General features: G+C 37.2%; 1 protein-coding gene and 2 long non-coding RNA genes across 3 annotated transcripts; 1 reads left to right on the top strand and 2 right to left on the bottom strand.

Annotated features, from left to right (window-relative positions):
* Positions 1-3,706: 3,706 nt before the first annotated feature.
* Positions 3,707-6,341, top strand: LOC309484755. Its single transcript, XR_014200965.1, has 5 exons — positions 3,707-3,782; positions 4,454-4,555; positions 5,264-5,368; positions 5,505-5,608; positions 6,213-6,341. It is a non-coding gene; the product is annotated as an uncharacterized lncRNA (long non-coding RNA).
* A 1,935-nt stretch (positions 6,342-8,276) lies between these two features.
* LOC309484697 lies at positions 8,277-10,947 on the bottom strand. The gene is made up of 3 exons (XR_014200944.1): positions 10,362-10,947; positions 9,589-9,690; positions 8,277-8,973 (listed from the first exon to the last, which is right to left on the bottom strand). It is a non-coding gene; the product is annotated as an uncharacterized lncRNA (long non-coding RNA).
* Positions 10,948-11,263: 316 nt separating this feature from the next.
* On the bottom strand, positions 11,264-13,997 carry LOC309485915 (galanin receptor 2a; the record flags this gene model as incomplete). The annotated part of the gene is made up of 2 exons (XM_082152919.1): positions 11,264-12,454; positions 13,651-13,997. The coding sequence occupies 2 exons, from the start codon at positions 13,995-13,997 to the stop codon at positions 11,713-11,715; spliced, it is 1,089 nt and encodes a 362-aa protein (XP_082009045.1). The 3' UTR covers positions 11,264-11,712.
* Positions 13,998-23,789: the final 9,792 nt, after the last annotated feature.

Here is a 23,789-nt window from a genome sequence, read left to right as displayed (position 1 = left end):
AAAGTACTTTTAATAACTTCTGCATTTATATTAGGCTACTACTGCATTACTGCGTATATGTTGCATTTTACTTCTGTATATTTTCAATATACAGTAATATCTGGTTGTTACATTATATAGCTACTTTTGTGTAGTTTAATGTGATGTGAGGAAAAAAAGTACTTCAGTAGGTTACTTCACATTTGTAAGTGAATACTTAACGAAATATGCAGTTCCGAAAATTAAAGTAACAAAATTAGTCACAATATTAACAAATTGTTGCTCACTACAGCAGCGTCCCATATCAAAGGGCGCATCTGACGCGCTCGGACCGGTCTAGCCTACGAAGGATTGTTCTTGTCGCCTGGCAACTGTGACAGCTGCCAATGACGAGCGCGAGAAATACTGGACTTTTTATATTCAATTGGGTTTTGTATTCAAACAGGGCTAAACCGAAAATACATGACCTGGCAGTGCCGGGGCTAAAACATCCTCACCATGTCCTCAAGTAAAATATAAAACATAAAAATGACAATAGCCAATTCTGGCTCCATAGCTGTTTACTGTATCAAAATGAATGATCAGGATAGTAGCTGTCCTCTCGCACTGTTGCTTGGCGCCAGGAGCGGTGATCGGGAACACCTGGCTGCGCAATTAGGAAATCCAAGGAAGGCTACATGGAGCGTCCTTCAGAGGACGCATAGGCTGCATCCTTGAAGTCTGCGTCCTTCGAAGGATGCAGCCTTCAACATTGGGACACAGCTATTGTGATTGCTATCAGGATATGACGAGACCAGCATAATAATTTTTTTTTTTTTTTATCTGTAGAAAATCACCTATTGCACCTTTAAATCATTGTATGTCCAGTGATGCAGTGTTGTTATTTTTAACTGAAACTATTAAAATATTTTTTTGTTAACTGAAATAAATCAATGAAATAAAAATATTAGATGAAAAACTTACAGAAATTTGTAATTATTTAAATTAAATTACTAAAAAATATATATTAATACTGTGTTTTGTTTTTTATCGACACACCTGGTGCACTAATAATTCCTTTTTAATTGAACATAGATGCAAATGAGATCTAAGAGCTCTGGCAGATGGGAAGAGTTTGGTCTGTTCCTCAATGTTCCTGCAATGTTACTAGGTCTCCAACCCGGCATCGATGCCGGCATCAATCCCGGGTCGTGTTTGCGTTCACACAGAAGGCGTTCTGGCAATTTCCCGGCAATTTGCCCGGGAAAGGGGCTAGAGAAAGCTATCCTGGATGGATCATACAGATTTATTGTGCATTTCTTGTAGCTTGGCTCTATAAATCACCACCCACTGCATTATTTTGCTTACAGAAGCTTGAAGGTGAGTAAATGGGAACAAAATATTAATGGTCTAACTATTATCTAATGAACAAGATTTCTTTTGGGACACATTTCTTTACTGACTGCCTTAATTTTCCATTACTATCAAGTCTGGTTTGTGTCAAGAGGTCAGATCAATGTATGACTCCTAGTGAAGAGCTCAATTGGTGACTGGCTGCAATAGGACTCATGGAGAGCAGAGGAGCATCATCATCATCATCATCATCAGTAGAGAGCCAGAATTGTTTTTGCCACTTCACAGCTGTCCTCTGTGCACATGCCAATCTGTTTGACTGCAGAGAGGCTCTTCAAGAAGAACCTTAAGTATGAGAGACACTGGCACCAAAGTCTCCTTCAAAATTACGTAGTGCGTGAAGAGATTTTGAATACACATGAAGGCCAATAAAATGAATATATTCACACTCAGTGACCTGCTTCTCGTTGTATTACTAAAAAAACAAACTACTTGCCAGAATGGTAGCAGCTGCTACTTTACAGAGAAGAGGTCCTAAGAAAGATTTGCCCTCAGTCCTTTTTTAGCATATAAGCAGCGTCATGGGAAGTATAATATAACCACAAATCTGGTTAAATAAAGTCGTTAAATGAGGCTGCAATGCTGGGCTTTTTCCACTGATGGAGCAAATCAGAGAGCACATATTGCCCACAAACTCACTAAGCAACAGCTGAGCCTGGAGCAGCTATACACTAGAACCAGCCAACTGGCACATTCCCAGTAAAGCCAGATCCAGGGAGAACCAAGATTAGTGGATATTCTAGTGCAGATCTGTTTGATAACAGCTTGAATGATCATTCTCTACACTGTTGCTTAGAAATCATCACAAAGACCAAGACTTATTTTCAGTTACGAATCCTTTATTTATTCATTAATCGGCTTGTTAATTCTTTCTAGCATTTATGGTTGAGCCTAAGTAGAATACACATTCAAAGCATTATCTTTCAAATTCATAACATGCTTTACGTACCCAATGACACATGAGACACAAAAGAGGTAGTGGTACAGATATACTGTATGTGAGACATTTCATATAATATTGCAAACAAAGTCAACCTTTTTTCTTTCAGCTGTTGTCCATGAAAGGCTGTAAATGTAAACAGTTTCAGGAAATTTGCTATAGGGGTCAATGACTCATGTTTTTAACCATATATTCATTTATTTAAAATACACAAAAAAATGCATTTAATTCATAGAATTACTTGAACACCACCGTTCAAATGTTTGGGCTCAGCGAGATTTTTTTTTAAAGAAATTGATGAGAATAAGAGACTTAAATTACAAAATCTTACTGACCCCCAAACTTCTGAATTGTAGTGTACCTTTCCAATAAAGAGAATGTTTTTAATTTATGAATTTAAAATATTTTTATATTTTTGGGATATTCAAATAATATCCTCAAGAACAAAAGGGTGAATTTAAAGTTTAGCATAATCTTTTATATCTATTACTTTATTTCTGTTCTAAAAATTTGGAAATATTTCATATTAAAATATTTTAAATACCAACAAAACCAAGTGGTGCAACCATATATATATATTGTTATATAAACAATACAAATATTTTACAAAACCATATGACCACATGTGCTTTAAACTAGGTTTTCAAAGCAACCCTGTATCACATGAAATACGTTCTGAGGAAACTATTTTGCAAATCGCAATTACGTTACATGCCAACATATAAGCAGTGCTATTACGTTGGTCCTTAACCTAATATAAGCAGTGCTATTACGTTGGTCCTTACTATAGCCAATCTATTGCAGTGCTATATTACGTTTGTCCTGAACATAATAAATCCAAAGCAGGTTTCGTAGCATCTAATGCAGCTGTTCATTTTGTTTTAATTATTTACTCCCTTTTTTCTCATTGGGCTACAAAATATTATCTATGCCAGGGCGAGTCAAATGGCGGCACCCAGATAATTTTTATCTGGCCCTTAAACTTGTTTTTGATGATTAAAACCCCTCGCAATCTGATATCAAAGTCCCCGCAAATGTTTAGCGCGTTCAGCGGTGATTTTAACAACGCACGCGATCATTCAGCGGTGAGTTTAACAACCGAGTCTCACGGCAGTTCGTGATATGGTCACGTAATTTAATCTATTGATTCGTGCCACGGACACGTTTATTTCGTTATTTATTTTTTATTTTTTTAAACTAATGTATTTTCAATGGGAAGCGTCTTTCGTGATAACAGCATGATTCTTTGCAGCAGAGAAGCTGTTTAATCAACATTTATTCACGAGATCTTATGTATTTTTATGTATTTTTTTAATGTTATTATTTCGATCTTATTGCCGGGGAAGCTGGATTGCTTTGCTGTTTATTGATATTTTTAAAATTATATTTTATCAGTAGGAAATCGCGCTGCAGAAGTCTCGTTCCGAACACATCGCGATATTTGGCATCAGTTCACGTGTGTCAGATGTTGGTAAGTAAATAAATACCTAAATACGCTGTCCTATAATGTGTGATATCATGTCTTTTCTGTTTGTCGATATTAATCTGCCATTATATCTGCCATCTCCACGGAGACTTTGCGTTTCATTGCTTTCTAATTCAAAACAGGGTGATTAACACTGCCTGTCACGTGACGTGCTATAGGCCTAGATATTCATATCAGATTAAAAATAGTACAATTATTTCCAAAGTTGTATTTGTAGTAGAAGCACAGTAAAAACAACACTTACCATGCTTTTACCACAGTAACATTAGTTTTACTGTGATAAGTGTAGTAAAAAGACAGTAATCACAAAACTTACCATGCTTTTACAGTACCACACTATTTGTAGTTTTAATGTGGTACTTATTGTAAATGCACAGTAACCACAACACTTACCATGCTTTTACCACAGTAACCATAGTTTTACTGTGATTGGTTTAGTAAAGGACAGTAATCACAAAACTTACCATGCTTTTACCTCAGTATTGATTGATAGTTTTAAAGTGATATTTGTTGTAAATGCATATTAACCACAACACTTGCCATGTTTGTAAGGCTTTATAATGTAACATCCAATATTTGTAAGGTATATCAGTACTTTTTCCTTTAAATAATCCTATATATTATACATAATGATATTTTCTTTTCTCTTTTTTCAGCTGAAAAGACCAAAAGGGCCTTTCGGACTCAGTCAGCCCATTATTGTTGGAGGAGAAGTAAACGGAGGAGACGGACAGCTTCAAAGGCAAATATTCGCAATGGTATGTGTGTGTTGGTTTTAACCCTAAATCAAACATTTTATCAAGCATTTGTTGTTTCTTAAAACTTTTCTCACAAAACCCATAGCCCAATCAGTACAAACAGAGACTGAAAGTCTTGATATTTCACAAGATTTAACAAGTTGTCAAATTCTTATGATACTCGTACATATTTGTATACTCGTACACAATCCTGCAGCTTTTACTCTTAGTGCTGTCATTGGCTACTGCCTCAATTCCTGTACATATTTATTGCGATATTTGTAAATCAGTTGCGCCCCTTCTTGGAAAGTTGTCGGATGTCACACACACTGTCAGAAAGTTTATATTAATTGTAAATTGGACCCTGTCTGTTTATGTTCCAGTAATACATGATGTCTCTCCACACCTCATAACCTACCTCTGTTTGCAAGAGTGGAAAAGCTTATCTGACTTGTCACATGACATTAGATACTCGATTATTTTGTCATAATCAGATCAGTTACACTGCTGATAACTGTCCCGTTTGCATGTAAATCATTTTCATGATTATTGCTTGCTATTAAAGACATACTTTTATTCATAGAAATGCCCACATATCAGTGAACTTAATACATAAAAATGCTTTTAACATTTAATTATGCAACACTCTTTAAAGAAAACATATCCTACAGTTATAAACTGACTATTTGCAAGTAATGTATTAAAATTACCTTCCTTTCTGTTTTGCAGGATTACTTAGTCCTTTTTTTTTAAAGCTTTACCAATATCAAACTCAACCCTCACAAGAGCTACTAGTGAGTCGCAGCGAATCTTGCCGTGATCAGCCCTTCCCAGGTGAAGTTTCTTAATATATCAGTATTTACTCATCAAATGTTCTCTCCTGAATCATATGGTAAATTAACTTATTTATAACTGTCTTAATTTGTGTTTCAAGAACAATAGAGTAAGTCGAGACTTTCTTGTTTTACAGCCGAGAAGGAAGACCAGTCCTTATATCAACGCAAGCTAATCGAATAAGTCCTTTGTTTCGGGTGAGGAAGGAACATCTGGTGCCCAAAGACGACAGAAAAGTGCGTGAGTCCATTGGTATGTCTTGTATTGAAACAATGCTGTAATATGTAGTACATAATTTGATGTTGACAATTTTACATTGTACAGGTTATCACTTGGTTTTTGACCAAGTGAAGCTCTTGAAACAATTGACAGAAGAGTATGTTGTCTGGAAAGAAATCAAGCATCCCTGGCAAAGGCTCAAAAGAGACCATGCCTTTCTAAAAAATCTTTTAAAATGTGTTGCTGTTGATATGGTTAAAACTGTTTTTGTTCAGTACTTAGCTTATATTATGTGCTGCAATATATATATATATATATATATATATATATATATATATACTTCAATGTGTATATTATATAATGTACTGACTGCTGCTTTATAAATGTATGTAAGGAACAGGCAACTCTGGCCCTTTGCATTCTACTTTTTGAGGTTAGTTAAGAGTTAACCTCCAACCCTAATCAAGCACATCTGAAAATTTTAACCAAAGTCTTCAAGTTTACTTCTAGACAATAGGCAGTAAACCATCACTGCTTTAAATCATGCAGAACATAAGCTGACCCGACTGTCCATTAAACAACTTGGTTTCTGTTTTTTTGTTTTACTTTCAGACCAGAACTGGAGAACGCCTGACAATGGGATGTTGAGACTTCTTCTTCTGGTTGAGAAAAAGCTACACCACATCAGTGATCACATCTTCTGTTCTTCAACTGAACAAACTGTTTAGACGAGGAAGAAGAACACGATAGAGACATACAGGGTTTCTTGCTCTTCCCTGTATGTCTCTATTGTGTTCTTCTAATGAATCATTATTTTCCAACACAATATCAAATCTGTTTTCTGTAGGTGACTGAATATGATTATCTGGCACTCGTTTTGTGGCTTCAGCAGCTGTGAATGGATTCAAATGATGTTAATGTATTTTTGAAGACACATTTTTATTTATCTTGAATCTCATTTGTCTTTATGCTACTTTATCAACTGTATGCTTTGTTCTCCAATAAAGTGTTGTTTAATAAAGTATGGTGACTATTTTGTTTTGAAAGTTGTGTTTGGTACAGTAAATATAAATACATTTTCATTTCTTATTTCTTTAAAAATAACTACATATAATTAATAACTTATAAATAACTAAATATAATTAATTACCATGATTTTTTTACTTGGAACATAAAAATTTAGATCTGGTTAATGATATTTGGGACAACAATGCAACAAAAGTTGCACATACTTGCATGTATGCCAGTTTGCAGTGAAATAAAAGGAAGCTATGTGAATAACAAGAGGCTGCAGTGGGCTATCTTGCTATAAATACTTAAAGCTTAATTGATGATGATCCATGTTGATCATTCTAGTATACTCTATATAGTATACTCTATATATCACTGATGTCAGGAATATAAGCAGCAAGAGGGGGTGAAAAGGAAATGTTGGCACTGTTTTTTTGTTGTTTTATTGAATGGTGCATTATCCTTGTGTAATAGTAATAGTATGTGTAGATCTGTGTAGATTATACTGTCCTTCCACCCCCAGGGGCCCAGCAATGGCCCCCAGAAGAGCAAACAAATGCACATTTCAAATGGCTGTAACTCAAAGTCTGGTTAGTGTATCAAAGAGAAAATTGGCTGGACAACTGCTTATACTATGTTTAATAAATAATGTTGTCCACAGTTTTCAGACATATATGGAAAGCTGGCATAAAGGTTATTTTTAAAGTGCTCACAGTAAAATATCAAATTTCAGCCTGTCCCTCATATATGTCATAAAGGTTTGCACAATGAACAAAATTAGATATCCAGTTGTCCATTAAATATATTATTTATTTAACATTTATTGTTTTATTACTAAACGTTTTAAACTACATTACCCACATATCTCTGTCATTCTATCAGTGGAGCAGGAAGCATGGGCTGTGTAGTTCATTGAAATGTGCAGACATGCTTAGGGTTAGGGTTAGGATCTCGGTAAAGGAGTAATTTCTCACAACATAGAGACACTTTATAGTTAGCTTAATGTATAACTAACGTAATAATAACACCAAAACATACTTTGTAACATGAAGCGCCGTTTTATATGGGTTAAACGATTGTCCAATCACAGCGAGCTCTGCGAGAAGGTCACCGCCAATACAAACCCAGCTGAACAGATGCGTCACACTTACATGCCCATTTATGGTAAACGATGACAGATCTCTTCTGGTTCCGGCTGCAGGGATAGATACCTTAAATAAATTGTATTTAGGCTGTTAAACATGCATTCCTTCTAATTAAATTATAAAACTCATATTTAAAAACAAAAGACTCCTTTGTGTGGTTACCATCCAAAAACGAGTTCACATGATCAATGACACAAATTTGCATAGACTGATGCATAAATACATTTGAAAGAGAAACTTTTTTTCTAAGCAATGGCCTACAGCAGGGTAGTTTTGCAGTATTTTAATTAAAAATAATTACATGTACTAAAGTGCTTCTAACATTTACAGTGTATGTATAGTATATTAAAGGTATATCAATTATATTCAAATAAATGTAACAAAAGCACAATGAATGGACACCATTTTGAAAGCTTATTCCAATATTTAATGTCAAACTGTTTAAAGACAAATGTAGCGCCAAAACTACAGCACAACAGTATAAAAATCAGTTAATTAAATATCCAGATACAGGAGCAATCTATTATAGTGACACATACATTAACGTTAAAAAATTGCTACGATGAAGTTATATATTTACAAACCAAGAGATGAGGTTCAAGTTTGTTATGTGAACATACATTTGTTTCTTCGCTTTAAAGAACAAATAGGTAAAAACATAAGCACAACATTTTACATTCTCAACTTTCATTCTATATCCTTGTGATTATTGGTCACTTTTATTGTAACTATGCAATGAATATGTCCTTTAGCAAAACACCTGATGAGCACTGACACTTATTTTATAAAGGCATTAGGCAGAAATCAAGTACAGTTTATGAAGCTGAAAAGAGAAAACAAAACGCTTTAACAATATGGAAAAAGATAAATCACTATTTTCAATATTGGTTCTGCATATATCAAAGAGATCCTGAGGAGGAGTGGGACTCCACATGAAGACTTTCAGAAACTGAGACAGAGCAAAGGGTGCACCTCGCTGGACACATCCTACGCATGCCCAAACAACAGCGATGAAGTGGACACCACCAGGAGGATGCAGGAGACAGGGAAGTCCAAGGAAGACATGGAGACATGTTTCACGAAGACCTGAAGAATGTCAGTGTCCCATGGGAAGATGTGAAGAACTTGGCCACGGATCGAATACGTTGGAGGACACTTGTTGCCCAATGTGCCCAGCACAGGACTTGATGATGATGTTGTGAGTTTATCCATAACTGTGGGATATGTTTTCTGTAAAGAGTGTTGCATAATTAAATGTTAAGTTCACTGATATGTGGGCATTTCTATGAATAAAAGTATGTCTTTAATAGCAAGCAATAATCATGAAAATGATTTACATGCAAACGGGACAGTTATCAGCAGTGTAACTGATCTGATTATGACAAAATAATCGAGTATCTAATGTCATGTGACAAGTCAGATAAGCTTTTCCACTCTTGCAAACAGAGGTAGGTTATGAGGTGTGGAGAGACATCATGTATTACTGGAACATAAACAGACAGGGTCCAATTTACAATTAATATAAACTTTCTGACAGTGTGTGTGACATCCGACAACTTTCCAAGAAGGGGCGCAACTGATTTACAAATATCGCGATAAATATGTACAGGAATTGAGGCAGTAGCCAATGACAGCACTAAGAGTAAAAGCTGCAGGATTGTGTACGAGTATACAAATATGTACGAGTATCATAAGAATTTGACAACTTGTTAAATCTTGTGAAATATCAAGACTTTCAGTCTCTGTTTGTACTGATTGGGCTATGGGTTTTGTGAGAAAAGTTTTAAGAAACAACAAATGCTTGATAAAATGTTTGATTTAGGGTTAAAACCAACACACACATACCATTGCGAATATTTGCCTTTGAAGCTGTCCGTCTCCTCCGTTTACTTCTCCTCCAACAATAATGGGCTGACTGAGTCCGAAAGGCCCTTTTGGTCTTTTCAGCTGAAAAAAGAGAAAAGAAAATATCATTATGTATAATATATAGGATTATTTAAAGGAAAAAGTACTGATATACCTTACAAATATTGGATGTTACATTATAAAGCCTTACAAACATGGCAAGTGTTGTGGTTAATATGCATTTACAACAAATATCACTTTAAAACTATCAATCAATACTGAGGTAAAAGCATGGTAAGTTTTGTGATTACTGTCCTTTACTAAACCAATCACAGTAAAACTATGGTTACTGTGGTAAAAGCATGGTAAGTGTTGTGGTTACTGTGCATTTACAATAAGTACCACATTAAAACTACAAATAGTGTGGTACTGTAAAAGCATGGTAAGTTTTGTGATTACTGTCTTTTTACTACACTTATCACAGTAAAACTAATGTTACTGTGGTAAAAGCATGGTAAGTGTTGTTTTTACTGTGCTTCTACTACAAATACAACTTTGGAAATAATTGTACTATTTTTAATCTGATATGAATATCTAGGCCTATAGCACGTCACGTGACAGGCAGTGTTAATCACCCTGTTTTGAATTAGAAAGCAATGAAACGCAAAGTCTCCGTGGAGATGGCAGATATAATGGCAGATTAATATCGACAAACAGAAAAGACATGATATCACACATTATAGGACAGCGTATTTAGGTATTTATTTACTTACCAACATCTGACACACGTGAACTGATGCCAAATATCGCGATGTGTTCGGAACGAGACTTCTTCAGCGCGATTTCCTACTGATAAAATATAATTTTAAAAATATCAATAAACAGCAAAGCAATCCAGCTTCCCCGGCAATAAGATCGAAATAATAACATTAAAAAAATACATAAAAATACATAAGATCTCGTGAATAAATGTTGATTAAACAGCTTCTCTGCTGCAAAGAATCATGCTGTTATCACGAAAGACGCTTCCCATTGAAAATACATTAGTTTAAAAAAATAAAAAATAAATAACGAAATAAACGTGTCCGTGGCACGAATCAATAGATTAAATTACGTGACCATATCACGAACTGCCGTGAGACTCGGTTGTTAAACTCACCGCTGAATGATCGCGTGCGTTGTTAAAATCACCGCTGAACGCGCTAAACATTTGCGGGGACTTTGATATCAGATTGCGAGGGGTTTTAATCATCAAAAACAAGTTTAAGGGCCAGATAAAAATTATCTGGGTGCCGCCATTTGACTCGCCCTGGCATAGATAATATTTTGTAGCCCAATGAGAAAAAAGGGAGTAAATAATTAAAACAAAATGAACAGCTGCATTAGATGCTACGAAACCTGCTTTGGATTTATTATGTTCAGGACAAACGTAATATAGCACTGCAATAGATTGGCTATAGTAAGGACCAACGTAATAGCACTGCTTATATTAGGTTAAGGACCAACGTAATAGCACTGCTTATATGTTGGCATGTAACGTAATTGCGATTTGCAAAATAGTTTCCTCAGAACGTATTTCATGTGATACAGGGTTGTTTCAAAGACATTTTGATTTATTTATCATAGACACTCTTATATATCATTGACCCATACAACAGATCCTGTGTAGCAATGACCCAAAAGGAGATGAGAATGTTAGAGGAAAATGTATTAAAGTGACATACATTCTAAAAATATGTTCCAATATGATAAAATTGTTATGAAAGTTCGCCATGTGAACGTTTGAACCAAACAAATTGATGCCGGCACTTTTCTCTGATAATTGAATCTATTCGTACCTCTGGAAAACCTTACTATGAGTCACAGTCACAAAACACATAGCGCAGTGACGAAAGCTGCCAACATTGACAAAACACAGACACGAGAGATTTTACATTTTAAACATCAGTCACTGTCCTCGTCGAGAACACAAAAAGCACTGCTTCCTCTCTACCTGACAACCTGTGCCTATATGACAACTTTTGTTATGTAATCACAGCGCAAATGCTGTTAAAAGCCACCGGAAAAGAAGAGTTTTATACTTTGGTGAGCACTGATTTGACAGCGGGTGAGAGTGTAAGTGGATTATGTCACATTAAATGTCATGAAGGCACTTGTCATCATCTTCTTGCTACTTTTGCTCCAGAGACGACCCCGGGTTGACCCGTCACTATGATTGGATCCTTCACACGTGGCAGCTTCCATCAGGCTTACCGTCTGTGCCGGCTGCACGTTGTGGATCCGGTTTACGACCCGGTTAGGGAACGCACAGCCAAACACCTTCTTGAAGCCCTTACGGAAGTGCTTAGACACCAGGGCGTACACGATGGGGTTCAGGCAGGAGTTGGTGTACGCCACCAGGTGAGAGAGAATGCGGATGACGTAGGTTGTGTGGTTGAGCGGGAAGTGGCCGAACAACATGCACAAGATAACCAGGTGATGCGGCAACCAACATAAACAGAAGAGCACAGCCACAATGATTATCATCTTGGTCACCTTGCGCTTGGCCTTGCGGGATTCCGACATGTCCTGCATGGGGTCCACGGAGGTCCACAGGTAGCGAATTGTGCGGGCGTACGTGATGCCGAGAATGAGGACTGGGATGAGGTAGCCGAATATGAAGGTGCAGACGTTCATGGCTCGACGATGATGGATGTTCCACGCCGGGATGCAAACGGTGGTCCCGTCTAGATCCATCTGCTGGTAGTAGCTGAGATAAGGACTGGAGAAGAACAGCGATAGCGCCCACACCAGGATAATGGAGGTCAGAGCATTACGGGGTGTTCTGGTCTCTCTTGAGCGCAAGGGGTACCGAATGGCGAGATATCTGTTGAGAAAATGCAATCACAATACATCAATTATAATTTTTAATTATTGCTAAATTGTAAGTCACCATGAAATCATAATGGACATATCTTTTTTATATTGCAGTGTTAATTTTTTTCACTATCATTATTTTTTTCATGTTCCCTCGTAATCAAAATAACTGCCCTTCCTTCTTGCATTAGTTCACCCAAAAATGAAAATTAGCCCATGATTTACTCACCCTCAAGTCATCCTAGGTGTATGACATTCTTCTTTCAGACGAATACAATCAGAGTTATATTAAAAAATGTCCTGGCTCTTCCAAACTTTACAATGGCAGTAAATTGTTGTTATTAATAAGCTAGTTATTTTAGTTTTAAAGTTTTTAATATGGATATTTTTCTTACATAAACGCATGGCTTCACTTCAGAAGGCCTTTGTCAACCCCCCGGAGCCCTGTGGAGCACTTTTATGATGGATATGATGCACTTGTATGGACTTCAAAAAAACGGTGCCCATTCACTCCCTTGGAAGAGCCATGACATTTTTTTATATAACTCCGATTGTATTCGTCTGAAAGAAGAATGTCATATACACCTAGGATGACTTGAGGGTGAGTAAATCATGGGCTAATTTTCATATTTGGGTGAACTATCCCTTAGGGTCTCTTCTGATGACGTGTTTACCGGCAGGAGGGCGGGACAACCTGCGTCACTCGCATGACATCACATCAATAGCAAACCATAATGATCCAATCAATTCCTGATGGACAAAATCAAGTCCCACACCATATTTTATTATGATTTGAGCTTTTTGACGGAAAGAATATTAAATAAAAAACATTGCAATTCAACCATTATTGTGTACAAATAGGCTATCCTTCACAGTAGAATGTTATGTTTATATTAATCATTTCATTTTAAAAGTGCTTAACATAGGTCAATCCCTAAAATGCAATATTAATTTCCAAAGCCCCCCCAAAAAACAAGATAATATAAAATGATAATTATATTTGCATCACAGACCGTCAAATAGCAGTTAACGTTTCTTTCTGCACTATTCTGATTAAGTGCCGTGCATGCTAACACTGTCCTCTTAAAATTACTTATTGCATATTATTACTGGCTATATAACATCTCAATCAATTACGCGTTTCACGATTCGCTGAACTGGAAAGAAAAGCGCGCGCTGTTTGTGCACAACAGGATAAGAACGAACCTGTCCAGAGACACAGCTGTCAGAGTAAAGATGCTCGCGTACATGGTCAGATAGATGATAAAGTGCACAGCTTTGCACACGAAGGGTCCAAATACCCACTCGTCCATGGTGTAGATGGTAGCCTGGAAAGGCACGCAGAAGACGATGAAGCAGAGGTCCGCCAGCCCGAGGTTCAGGATGAACAGGTTGGTGCTCTTTGTGTTCATCTGGCCGTTGCGGATGAGAACTGCGAGCACAAGACAGTTCCCCACGGTACCAACCAAAAATATGATAGAGAAAATGACAGAAATTATTACCGACTCAACTTTCCAGTTGGGGGAGAAGTGAATCCCCTGAGATGCGTTCATCTTTCATACAGTGAAACGTATAAAAAGCTTCAACGTTGCATAGGCACCATTTGGGCACGCATAAAGAACATTACATTGACATTTTTGCGCTTTAAGTCCTATAAAATAGACTACTCAAAGTCAAACACAACGAGAAAAGAAAAGCATCTTCCATCCGTTTTCACGCAGGTACAGATGAGGTGGATGGGATTGAACGTGTGATCATCACATGCCTCCTCCCCTTATCCTCAACTATTTATCAAGAACTTTTTTGTTTCTTATAGGTTACACTGCAAAACATTCATAAAATAAAATAATACATATTTTAAAACTATATATCAAGTCCCACACTTGATACGATTATATGAATATATTCTTCATTTATATAAATATTTGTGCTTGCACTCGTGCACACGTAACGTAGAAGAGACTGAACGTGATACATTTACTGGTAAGTTCTTCTCTTAAAAAAGTTAGAAATACCTTTGACTTACTGTTAAAGGGATAGTTCACCCAAAAAACGAAAATTCTTTCATCATTTACCCACAACTTGTTCCAAACCTGTATGAATTTATTTCTTCTGCTGAAAAACAAAATAAGATATTTAGAAGAATATTGGTAACCAAACAGTTGATGGACCTGATTCACTTCCATAGCATGAAAAGAAGACTATGGAAGACAATTGGGCCCATGTTTGGTTACCAACATTCTCCACAATATCGTCTTCCGTGTTCAGCAGAAGAAATAAATTCATACATATTTGGAACAACTTGAGGGTGAGTAAATGATGACACAATTTTCATTTTTGAGTGAACTATCCCTTAAGGTACATCCGAACTTCCTCTCAATAACAAAAGAAACACACAAATCACCGGCATCATGTCAACAGATGAGGTAGCCTATGTAATATTGAGACGATATAGTTTTGCGCTTTAGTTTTAACCAACCCCTTTTCTTTGCATGACTCATTGACATTATAGCAAAGAAAGGCTCTTTCGGCATTATCCACACTGTAATAGTTAAGCATTCATTTTATGTGTCATTGAACGGAAGAGGCTCGGGATCGCGCGTAAATGTCACATACTTTTGTTTTCCCGGCGAAAATGTCCAGAGTCCTTCCCATAAAAACAGCAGGCTTTCACAGAGAACCTAGGACGTTGGGGAAGGTGTCGTTTTTTAAGTTTCGTTACAAGCTGTTCACAAATTGGCAATAAAAAGCAATTAACTTATGGCTGACTCCACTGACAACTTTCCCATATAGTGTGACAATAGGCTACCCCACTACTGGAGCATGTTGTCAACATGTCTTAGATGAAATGCATCTTTTTTTTCTGAGCAATAAAGGTTGAAATGCTCAATGGTATTCACCATTCAAGAAGCCTACACTACCTTGAGAAATATTAAACACAGTAATAAGGTGTGCCAGCCCGGCTCTCCACTTAAATACAGTAAATCAAGGAGGATGGATGACTCAATGACTTAGCAAATCAAATGCTGCTTTTGATTAGTTAAATCAGCAACCATAAGAGAAACTATGAGTAGTAGAAACTTTCTGACTGGTATGACTTTCTATATTATGATCATGCCAATTTAAGATTGGTCTCCTATCATTTTTATAATGAGAGTTCACACTCACAGACATCGTTTATCTATTGTGGATTCCAGACCTGCATCTGACAACTTGTTATCATGGTGGTGCCTGCTGCTTTACTAATCCTCAATTCATCCCCATTATCTCTCTGGTGTTCCTGCAACAGATCACATGTCATTTAATACTGCTGATATCTAGCTAATGTAAACTATAGGATATAGTGATGTTGTATGTGTACCAAACACATGCAGTGAGGATTTACCTTTTGGGGTTAAGGGTGTTTTTAGCATGCTTGGAGTACTGACCAACCAGCATCAAGAAACCAGAATAATTGTTTATCATTTAAAAAATAAGCTAAAGGCCGAGCTATATTGTTAATATCAGTCCTAAAGTGGAATCTTTACAACCCTTTTTGCCATTCACAATAGCAGAATTGAGCACATTATTGCTTAAATACATGGTCACTACATAGTGAACATATTAAGAACATTAAAATATTATTTTATTACATAAATTTATTAATTGGATCTTTTCATGATGATTTGACGATATAGTCCTGGAAAAATACCTAGCGTTAAGGTTAATATGTAACATCGATAGTGTTTTGTGTTATAGCTCTTATGTGTTTACTGTAATACTGAATTTATTATAATAAAAAATGTTTTTTTTAATAACTTGATGCTAAACTGTCAAACATCCATTGTTTTTATATTCAGTCCAATGCAATCTCTACACTCTTAAAAATAAAGGTTTCAAAAGGGGGGTTTCAAAGTGATGCCATAGAAGAACCATTTGAATATTTCAAGGAAAAGTTTTTCTTAGTGTGAAGAACATTTTAATAATCTAAAGAAACGTTTTTCCATTTAAAGAACCTTTTGTGTGATAGAAAGGGATGTTAAAGGTGATTCCTGGAATCACAGATGCTAATAAAGAACCTTTATTTTTTAGGATAAATTTATAATATTTAGCATCAAATGCATTTTTTTTAAAGTATTAAATATTCTATTCTATTCCGTTTTATTCTTTTCTGTCCTCTGATCGCCCTCTAGAGGTAAATGAACAGAGTGACTTTTTTTTTTTTTTTACAAGAAAGTTCATTACATCAGGACTACCTTTGCATTTTGAATAAACCTATGCATCTATGTGTGATATCTGCAATGCCGTTCCATGACATACACACAATAATGCAGTCATAACCCACATATCTGTTTCTATGCTTACTGAAGCTCAAACCACAATGTCACCAATTAGCCACAAGACTCAAACGCATTGCTGTATCTGACAGAAGCTAAATCTGTAGGTCTTGAGCTCTGATACAGGCAGAACTAATATATCCTACAGTATCCCTTTCATCTGTCGTTCATCTCATCCTGGACCCAGAGACTTGACCCAGTTCCCTCAGAAGAACCCCATTCAGCCAGACCTGCCCCTGTCTGAACCCCACCATCCTTACAGTGTGAGTCACGTTTTTCCACTGCTACACATACGCATACACTCGTTACTAAGTTTAACCACTGCTTTTTATACCGAGGGATATCCAGGGGACAAAGCTGTGCTATTGGTTTCCTTCTAGATTCAGTGGCTGCCAGTACCTGATCGGGTAACAGTTTCGGGAAAATTTTAAATGACATGACTTACACTATGCCTGATATTGCATGGCCAAGTCACAGAAAACGCACTGGATCCAAGAAAACATTTAATTACAAAGTCATTATTGTATAGAGTTACTTTCTGCATATAAAGATTTTTTTCTGAATTGTAAAATTAGTTTTTTGACCTTGTGTTTTGCAGCAACGTGTACCACACAAGTGTACCACCAGAGGGCAACACTAAGCAACAGCTGACATCACAAAGGATGATAAAATTGTGGCACTGGATCCACACAAAACTGATGCTTGAGCAGTTTTAAGCCACACAGAACTATCCACCTGTTGGCATGATTCAGTTTGAACATATCTTACATATTGGCATTAGCAAAAGAGGAAGGTATCAAATCATAATGAAGTTCCCAAACATCTAATGTTGCAAAGGGCAAACTACACATTTTGAAATGTATAAATCAGGACACTTCATCATAGAGATTTCAGTAAAATGAACCAAAACAGAAGAAACATTCACACTCAATGCACATTCTTCCTTACCTGCTTATGGACTTTTTATGGTATTTAAGGTATTAAGGTCATGAATAATAATAAAAATAATAATACTTACTATTTATTCATATTATTAGTTATGTATGCATAATTAATCATTTAACTCTTTCCCCGCCAGCGTTTCTTTTTTTAAAAGTTACCAGCCAGCGCCAGCATTTTTGATAATTTTCACAAACATTTCATGGCCCCCAGAATATTTTGCATTAGGCCCTATATCAAAAGAAAGAACAGAGCCTCTGCTTAAATGTGCTTAAACCGCTCAACTGAATGTGGATGTGGGTACACTTCATAAAAAAAGCTACATTTGGAACAAAAAGCTGAGAAAATTGCAGGTTTTTTTGTCCAAGACTTCATCCGGATCGGATTCAGAAAGGAAACAATGTTTGATGTTCACTTCATTTTCCATGTGCATAAGCTCTGGCTGCGTCCAAAATCACATACTCTCTTGAGTAGTTGGGCTACTTATTTTGAAAAAGTTATTAGCTAAAAAAGTATGTTTTATATAGTATGATTGTTTGAATGTAATCTGGACGTGCTACAATCGCCATTCTGTCATTATCATGTGATCTACCAGCGTCAGTTGCGTCGCTTCACAAATCCTCACCCTTGGCCTCATGGGATAGTAAAGTGTCCATTATTTGCACACTTCAGAATCTTGCTGGAAGTAGTAGGCCATCCAGGTACTTTTTGCCTATACTCTTTTACTGTGAATTCAGACATACTTACTCATACTGTTTTTCGTCCACTATATAGTAGGGGAGTATGGGGTTTCAGATGCAACCAATGCCTTTATCGCTTGTTTCTGCTTCTTTTTCGCCTGTGTTTTGATCAGGGGATTCTGTACTCTTTCAGACGATGCGTAATAGCGCCCCCTACCGTATAACAGTGAAAACACAGATTGCCTGAAAATTCTGTCAATGGTGGGGAGGCGTTGTGTCATAAATGACTGAAAATTCCATCAATTGCAGGGAAAGAGTTAATTTTCAATGTGTTGTAATACTGACATAACATTGAAAAATGTATTTCTAAAAAAGTGGTGACCAAAAAAGAAAACACCTTCCAAAGCCTTGTATTAAAAAAAAAAAAGAAGAAGAAGAAAGAAAAAAAGAGTAGGCTACATGGTGTCCATTCACGCTGAAGGTTGATTCTCTCCAGACTCTTTGCTGGTTGGTTACTACTTCTGAAAGAAATGCCTGAAATATCTGAGTGTTGAAAGTGACCTAGGATGCCTCTGTAATGACTTTTCCACCCTTCTGTTGGTGGGTTACTGTCAAAATAATGACTACTGCTTTCGAAGTCAACTAAACAGAACTCCATTCATTCGGAGAAAGCGAAGAAAAACAGAGGAAAAGGACATTTTTCCATTCCTTTCCTCTGACCATTTATCACTCTCTTGTACGTTCTTTACGTCACACAGTCGTTTTCTGAATGCTCGCTGTCTGTTTTTGGCTACGGTTTTGCGGTGGCCTCCAAGTCCCAGTGATCCTTGAAGAATTGAGGGTTCTATATTTTCCGTTGGTCATAAATTGGTGCCTGCTTACACAACTGTTACTGAAACGAGGCTCTGGTATCAGGTGAGTCTGGCCTGAATGACCCCTTTCTGTGCATTCTCACTAACGGAAATGACACAATAGGCTGTGAACTTGTTGCTCTGGTGGGCTCGGTGCGTTCAAAGCTGCTGGGTGATATTGGGGTAACAAGAGCTGACAGCTTCATGCTTGCCACACATGGGAATATTTTGGGGCCCAAATGTGTGTTGGCTGGGTGGCTAAGAAAAGAGACACAATGGGAAGTGTAAACTCTGCACATCTAGGGCCAGATTTACTAACAGCTTGTACCAAACTCTCTTTTGGAGTTAAAAAACTACTGTCAGGATTTACTAAAGACACGCAGTGAAAAATTATCGCTTAAAGGAGTGGACAAAGTAATTTTTGCAGCTGACCTTATTGCACATGCATTTGTAGAAGTTTCCCTTTCAGATGCAAAATGTATTGAATTAGAGTATTTAAATGAATAACGCCACTCGATTTACGAAGGTTTGCGCTAGTCAGTTTACTGGTATTTGTGCCATTTTTTACCGCCCAAAAAAGCACATCTTAAACCAGGCACTAATTTGCGCTGTTCTTGGTAGATTGCGTTGGTTATTATGAAAATGATCTGACTGCGTCTGTGTTCTTTCATTTGCATGTTGTCAGTAGATCACGCGCAGAACTTTCCACTCCCATAAAATACTGATTCTAAAAATTGCAAAAATATATATATCTTTTTTTTTTTTCAGGAGAATTGCATTGACGCTACTGAATCTACGCCACTATTAAAGCTACAATATGTAATTTTTTCCGCCGCTAGGGTCGCTACCTCTTACAATAACAAAGGCGTAGATCGATGACGCAGTGAATAAGCGGAATCATGGAACTTGTCATGCCGATGGATCCAATAATGTTTATGGAAAATAATGTTTATGGATGAGTGAATACATTCATATTTTTTAACATGACTGGTATGAAGTAGGTCACAATTGCCAATGAGAGACAGATATCAGCACCACACACGAGTCCCGCGGATATAAAGGAATGAGGACATTTCATTCTACCCAACTACCCGCAAGTGCTGAATTAATACTCAAACTTTTCTGTTTATGTAACAAATTAAAATTGTGAGGTAACACAGTGGTGTTTCACTTGGTCTACACTATCATACTAAACTTCATTTGAGTGTGTTGAAAGTTATAATGCTATTCTATGTGTTAGTTTGTTGGCTGTATGAGACTAGCAGTGAGCTAGATCAACATTAGAATAACATACTGATCATATTCTAACATTTCATAATGTTGAGCTATATAACATTGATTCATTTTATGTACATTTGCTCACCTGTCTAATAAAGTACATAGAAGAGCGACGTCTCTGTCAAGTCGTGAAGCTCTGTCAAGTCCAAGTTTGTCGCGAAGCTCTCGGCATCTCTAAAACGCCACGCCGATATTAATCCTCGTTTTATTTCTCCTTTTGTCCCAAAGACATCCGAAACAACAGCGTGAGCGTGCCGCTAGACATTACGCAGTTGTCCACGTCTGTCGCTGGTTACTATGGCAGTACAAGCGGAAACCAGGGATAACGCGGATATTACGTAATTGACAAGTGGCAAGATTTTCAGAAAATTTTTGGATAATGCAAGTACACAATTGAAAGAAATGTATAACACTGTCACTGTGCAAATAGTTTTTGGATGTTTTGATACAAAATTAGTACATATTGTACCTTTAATGTGCATACCGTGACATAATGGAAAGAAAACATGCAACAATAACATAGTGTTACCAGTGTAGTTCACAAAGAAATGACTCCTTTGAGTCTTTCTTTTTGATGAATCCAGAGCTCGTTGAGGAAATCAGAGACGCTTTTAAATCTAATGCACAATATTTTATTCTTTCTATGAGGTTGTGCTATTTTTCTGCATGCCTTGCATCTTAGGAAGTGCATAACAAGGGCTGCATAATAGTCACTGTCAGACTCTAAGTAATGGTTTGTGTGGGTTGAGGCTGTGCGCTCTGTGCAGGAAGTTTTATTTCATCAATGGCTTTTTCATGGAGGCCCGCCAGAGCTGAAGCGGTACGGACATGTACAGACGTGTCCATAATTGTAACCTCATTTAGATTGACTCAAAACACCTGAGAACCGGCTTCAATGCATCCCCTTTAACTGGGCAAAAGTGTCAGTTTTCTGTATCAATGTAATATTTAAGAAACCAAGAAAGTTATGCACTTTTTTTTTCTTTCACAAACCTGGGTTTCGTAAGGCTCAAATTCTCTTCATCCCCTGAAATGCCTCTTTCCATTCGTGATAGCCTCACATGTTATGAATAGCGTGCGTTTCTAATATGTGTGTGTGTGTGTGTGTGTGTGTGTGTGTCTAGTGGATAGCGTCACTGCTTTGGGAAGGGGGCTAAAGGAGTGTTTCATTATAAACCTGTGCCATTAAAAAGCTGTTGGCGAGATCTGGCTTTTGGCTCCTTCTCAAACTTTCTTCCTTTTATACATATTTAGTGTGTGAGACTGCTTAAGGACCCCTAAGTGAGACCATTACGCTACGACCTGATAAGAAATGAATTAATCAGTTTGTAGTGCTCTCGTTAAGCGTCGTAAATCAACGAGCACTGTGAATCGACCAAAGCTTGTAGACGAAGTGCATTTGTAATGGAAAAAACATGTATGAATTATTGCGGTAAGATATCACAAAAAAGCATTCAGTTGAGACGCAGATGATCACGGGTCAGAGTCTCAATGTGCTTTTATTATTTCAATCTGGAGTTCGTCTGAAATGCGCACAAGAGAGGGTGAAGTAAGAGCTAAACTTAGATGTTTGTCACACTTTTCTCTCAGCGTCTGTCTTTTTCACCCTTATCTTGTTCGGAGGGTTCTCAGAAGTTCAAAGGTCGAGGAGGTCAGGTGGCGGTGCGTGCAGGTGCTTCTGGGAGTTTGGGAGAAGAAAGGGGGAGCGTGTGCAGGCAGCAGAGCCACAATCACGCAAGCTGCGTGTGGTTTGGCAATGGCAGCCAAGACCTCTCACTCTGCGCGTCTCAGACTTTCTCCCAGGGCTATCCAATCTTTTCTCCATCCTTCCACTCGCTCCGCCGGCTGCTGCCCTCCCCTGACTCCCAACCACACACAAATGGTTTGAATAAAGGACCGGCATGACTGGGCCATGTCTTCTGAAGAAATCCCAAAGAGTAATAGTTTACTTAGCCTAAATACCCCCGATTAGACGAATTGAAACATTGTTGTTATGCGGTGGAAATTCAAGGACCCATTGGCCGAGTCTTTTAACCCCATTCCGGAAAGAACCCACTGCAATTTCCTGTCATAGGTGAACCACAGGTTCTGGTGAACTTCAAACATACAAGCAAAAAAAAAAAAATTATTCCAAAAGGAACGGCAGCATCAACAAATCACCTCAACTAAACTCCAAAACATGGATGGTGGAAAAAAGCACAAGTTACACAATACAGCAACTGTCCAGTACTGAGTGTCACTGAGCTGAGCATCTCATAATATTTTCATCCCATATTTACAGTACAATTCCTTCACAAGTTAAGCAAAACACATCCAAGTTACACAAAACAACAACTGTCCGGTACTGCCTTACTGAGCAGAATATTACTCCCATATTTACAATGCATTCAGAAGGAATGTTACATCTCTAATGCTTCCTGAAATTCAAGGAATAACCTCTCTGACTGTCACGAACAGCTTCGGTTCTTGGAGGAGGATTAGATAAACCGGAGATTGGCATTTGACTCTAATAACTAAGCATTATACCTGTTTGTAAGGAAGTACTGTGTTTTGAGGCATTTTGCCTTTATTTACAGGATGTGTGGAGTGCAGACTGAAAATAGAGGTGGGATCAGGACCTGACCCAGGTCAGACTCAAACTTGGGTCTCAGCTCTTATACATGTTTTTTGAGATCAATGTATCACAGACATTTTTCCTTTTTATCTCTATCGTGTGAATGATGTTTTCTGGTTAATGCAGGGTAGTCATGTGATTGGTCTGCCATCTGCAGCTTTTAAAAGGGCTAAACATCTAACTACCGTTCAAACATATGATTTATTATTTTTTAGAAATGAATACTTCTATACAGCAAGGATGCATTAAATTGACCAGAACAGTTTAAATAAATGCTGTTCTTTTGAATTTTGCTGTTCTCTTTATGTTCAGAATCCTTTAAAAAGTATCACGGTCTACACAAAAATATTAAGCAGTGATATTGAGTGTGTTTTTTTTTTTTAAAACATTGATAATATTAGGAGATGTTTCTTAAGCACCAAATCAGCATATTAGAATAATTTCTGAAGGATCATGTGACACTGAAGACTGGAGTAATGATGCTGAAAATTCAACTTTTCCATCACAAGACTAAACTATAATTTAAATAGGAATAGAGTTTGTTGAATGTGCATTGAACAGACCAGCCAGAAAACCTTTACCAATTAACAACAAAGTACATCTTTACATCTTTTTGTCTTCCATTGACGTCCAACAAATTAAGCACTGAATGAAATGCAGACAAGAA

Source organism: Leuciscus leuciscus (assembly GCF_965113295.1).
Source record: "Leuciscus leuciscus genome assembly, chromosome: 21".
In the NCBI taxonomy this organism is placed as follows: domain Eukaryota; kingdom Metazoa; phylum Chordata; class Actinopteri; order Cypriniformes; family Leuciscidae; genus Leuciscus; species Leuciscus leuciscus.
The sequence above is the reverse complement of the archived record's forward strand: the minus strand, read 5'-3'. Positions and strand labels throughout refer to the sequence as shown.